Source organism: Andrographis paniculata, unplaced genomic scaffold (genome assembly GCF_009805555.1).
Source record: "Andrographis paniculata isolate CXL003 unplaced genomic scaffold, ASM980555v1 Contig36END, whole genome shotgun sequence".
Taxonomy (NCBI): domain Eukaryota; kingdom Viridiplantae; phylum Streptophyta; class Magnoliopsida; order Lamiales; family Acanthaceae; genus Andrographis; species Andrographis paniculata.
In genome coordinates this window covers 2693945-2696921 of record NW_026137569.1, presented here as the reverse complement: position 1 = coordinate 2696921, position 2977 = coordinate 2693945, and the positions used below count along the sequence as shown (strand labels likewise).

The following is a 2977-nucleotide window of genomic DNA, read 5'->3' as shown; positions in this document are numbered from 1 at the left end:
GAAAGACAGTCTAAGGTGGTGACTTTAGATGAGTTGAGGTTGTGTTCAACTTCAATTGGCCTTGATGAGTGAAGAAGGAGGTTTGGTGTTGTCATTGCCGATGGAGTATAATATTGAAGTGGAAGATGTAATCAGTCTTCAAGTGGGAGATTGTTGAGATATGAAGCCTAATTATATCATAAAATTTAGGGATATAATTTAGATATTATATTCTAAATTTTAGAGATAGGATTTGGATATTATTGGCATAGAGTTAGGCTATAAATATCCATGTATTCTCACTTTAACATGTGTCTGCGTATTCTATAGTAAAATTTCTGGTTTGGCAGCGCGATCATCGTGATCGAACTGAGTTACCAAATTATTGTGTTCTTGTTTGTCTCTTCTTGATTTCCTAGAATTTTTGTAATCAAGTCAGAAATTTTATTATAGAATACGTACACACATGTTAAAGTGAGAATAAATGGATATTTATAGCCTAATTCTATGCCAATAATATCCAAATCCTATCTCTAAAATTTAGAATATAATATCTAAATTATATCCCTAAATAATCAGGCTTTATATCTTAACAGTATTAAATAATTATATTGCAAAAATATAAACTATTTTGTTAAGATATAATATTATTAAAAATACTTTAATACACATTTAATTTATATTTTGTTAAATATATATATATATATATATATATTAAAATTTTATTTCCGCATCATCTTCCATCAACATTATAACCATAAATCATACAATTTCAACTAATCTTATCAAAATACATTACAAATCCAGAACACGAAACCACAATTATTCCTTACAGCTTCAAGATTACTACAACCATCATGATCCCAAACATAAACAACATCAAACCATAACATATATATATATATATATAACATAACCCTGATTTTATTTATTCGTTAATTTTATTTATTAGTAGAGAGAAGCGGGCAGCCTAGGAGAAACCATTACATTTAATGGAGTAATCTTGGTAAGGGTCACACCAAGAGCTGCAGTCATGTCTACAGGTTCATCGTCCGGCGTCGATACGTCAAATGCATGCAGCAAAATGGCCATCACCACCTTCATCATCTCCAACGCCAAATTCGCTCCGGGACAGATTCTCCGGCCGCCGCCGAACGGGACCCACTGGAAATCATTATGGTTGTCGGCGCCGAGAAACCTCTCCGGCAAGAACTTGGTGGGCTCCGGCCAAACTTCCGGATCTCTCTGCAACTGCCAGACGTTGACGTAGAGTATCGTGCCTTTCTCTATTTCGTAGCCTCCTACGTTGCAGTCCTCACTGAATTCCCGTATCCCCCCCAACGGCCCCGCCGGGAACAGCCGGAGACACTCTTTCACTACGGCTTCGAGGTATACGAGGTTGTCTATGTCCGACGACTCCAGCCGCCGCTCTCTCCCGACTTTCTCGTCGAGCTCTTGCTGGACTTTCGTTAGCACTTTAGGGTTGTTGAGTAAATGGGTCAGCAGCCATACTAACATCACTGCGTTCGTATCACTTCCCGAAATCAAATTCTGCAATACATATATTTATTTATTACAGTATGTAATATTAGTGTCGGAAGATTAGTTAATTTGAGAAATTTGGAAAGGAAATGAACAAGTTAGTTAGTTACCGAACAAGTGGCTTTGATGACGGTGTCTTCATCGTACTCGTTTCCAAACTTTGCATTTTTGAGGACTCCAATCATTATATCCATGAAGTCATCTTGCTTGCCGTCGGCGGCGGCGGCGCGATGTTCTGACAACCATTTGGAGATGAGAGCATCCATTTCATGAAACGTATCCTTCATTTTCTTCTCGAATCCGCCAATATCGAGCCACCGGAGAAACGGCACGACATCGCCGATCGTCGGAAGTCCGATAAGTTCAAAAAACGCCTTCATGACCCTCCGGCAATGCCTCGCCTCGGCTACTTCGTCACCAGAGATTGCATATCTCTTCCCGACCACCAACCTTAAAACTGTGTTCAGATTCAGATTCCCAAACCACTCGATCATCTCCACCGGAGCACTTCCCGAAGCGTTCTTCCTCTCGCCCCAGAGACCGTACAGTTCTCGGACAGACTGCGCAGTCTCGGCGGCGAGCACGTGCCTCTGCATGTGCATCCGGCGCATGGACAGGAGCTCCACTCTGATCAGCTTTCTCACGTCCCGCCAATACTGTCCGTACTTGATGAACCCTATCATCGCCGACTCGTAGCTGATGATTTCCGCCGACTTCAAGAACGGTCGGGACGACACGACCATGTCACACGTGGTGAATATTTCTTTCGCCAGTTCCCGGCTGCTCACGACCAGGCCGGGCCGGCTGCCGAACCGGAGGCTGAAGATCGGGCCGTAGGTTTCGGCCATGGCGGCGAAGGTGAGGTGGGCGAGCTTGTCGGGGGATTGGTTTCGCATGATGTGTGTATGGCCGATGATAGGCCACGCGCCGCCGGCTTCAGGCGGCCGCCGGTTTCTTGAACGGGATTTGGGGCTGAGGTAAGAGAATGCATAATAGGAAAGAAGCACAAGGAAAATTGTGGCAATGGAAAACAAGTCCATGGTTTAATTTGTGTAATAATTTTATAGATTCCGGCGATGAAAGAGGAGGTGAAGGTCGCCGGCGGTAAGAAGAAAATTTAAGCAAAGAAAGAAGACTGGAGAAGGAAGTCTGGAGGGATGTCTTTGCTTGGAGTTAGGATCAGATTTTATACTGAGAGATAGCGTGTTTGTTTACGAGATTTCATTTTGGATTTTGATTTTTTTTTTATTTTGAATCGAGATAGTTTTATTTTTTATTTTTTTTTTAATTTTTAATTTAAGATTTTGATTTGATTTGATTATGTTTTTTAAAAATATCATAATCAATTGTTTTTACTTATTATATATATGTATACATTAACATTTAACTTAGATTTGAATGTATTTTTAAAATAATCGATATATTTTTATTTATAATTAAATTTATCAACTTAAAA

General features: G+C 40.3%; 1 protein-coding gene across 1 annotated transcript; it reads right to left on the bottom strand.

Moving 5' to 3' along the window:
* Positions 1 to 728: 728 nt before the first annotated feature.
* LOC127249485 (cytochrome P450 CYP82D47-like) lies at positions 729 to 2686 on the bottom strand. The gene is made up of 2 exons (XM_051272273.1): positions 1632 to 2686; positions 729 to 1530 (listed from the first exon to the last, which is right to left on the bottom strand). The coding sequence occupies exons 1-2, from the start codon at positions 2559 to 2561 to the stop codon at positions 928 to 930; spliced, it is 1533 nt and encodes a 510-aa protein (XP_051128230.1). The 5' UTR covers positions 2562 to 2686; the 3' UTR covers positions 729 to 927.
* Between the last annotated feature and the right edge of the window lie 291 nt (positions 2687 to 2977).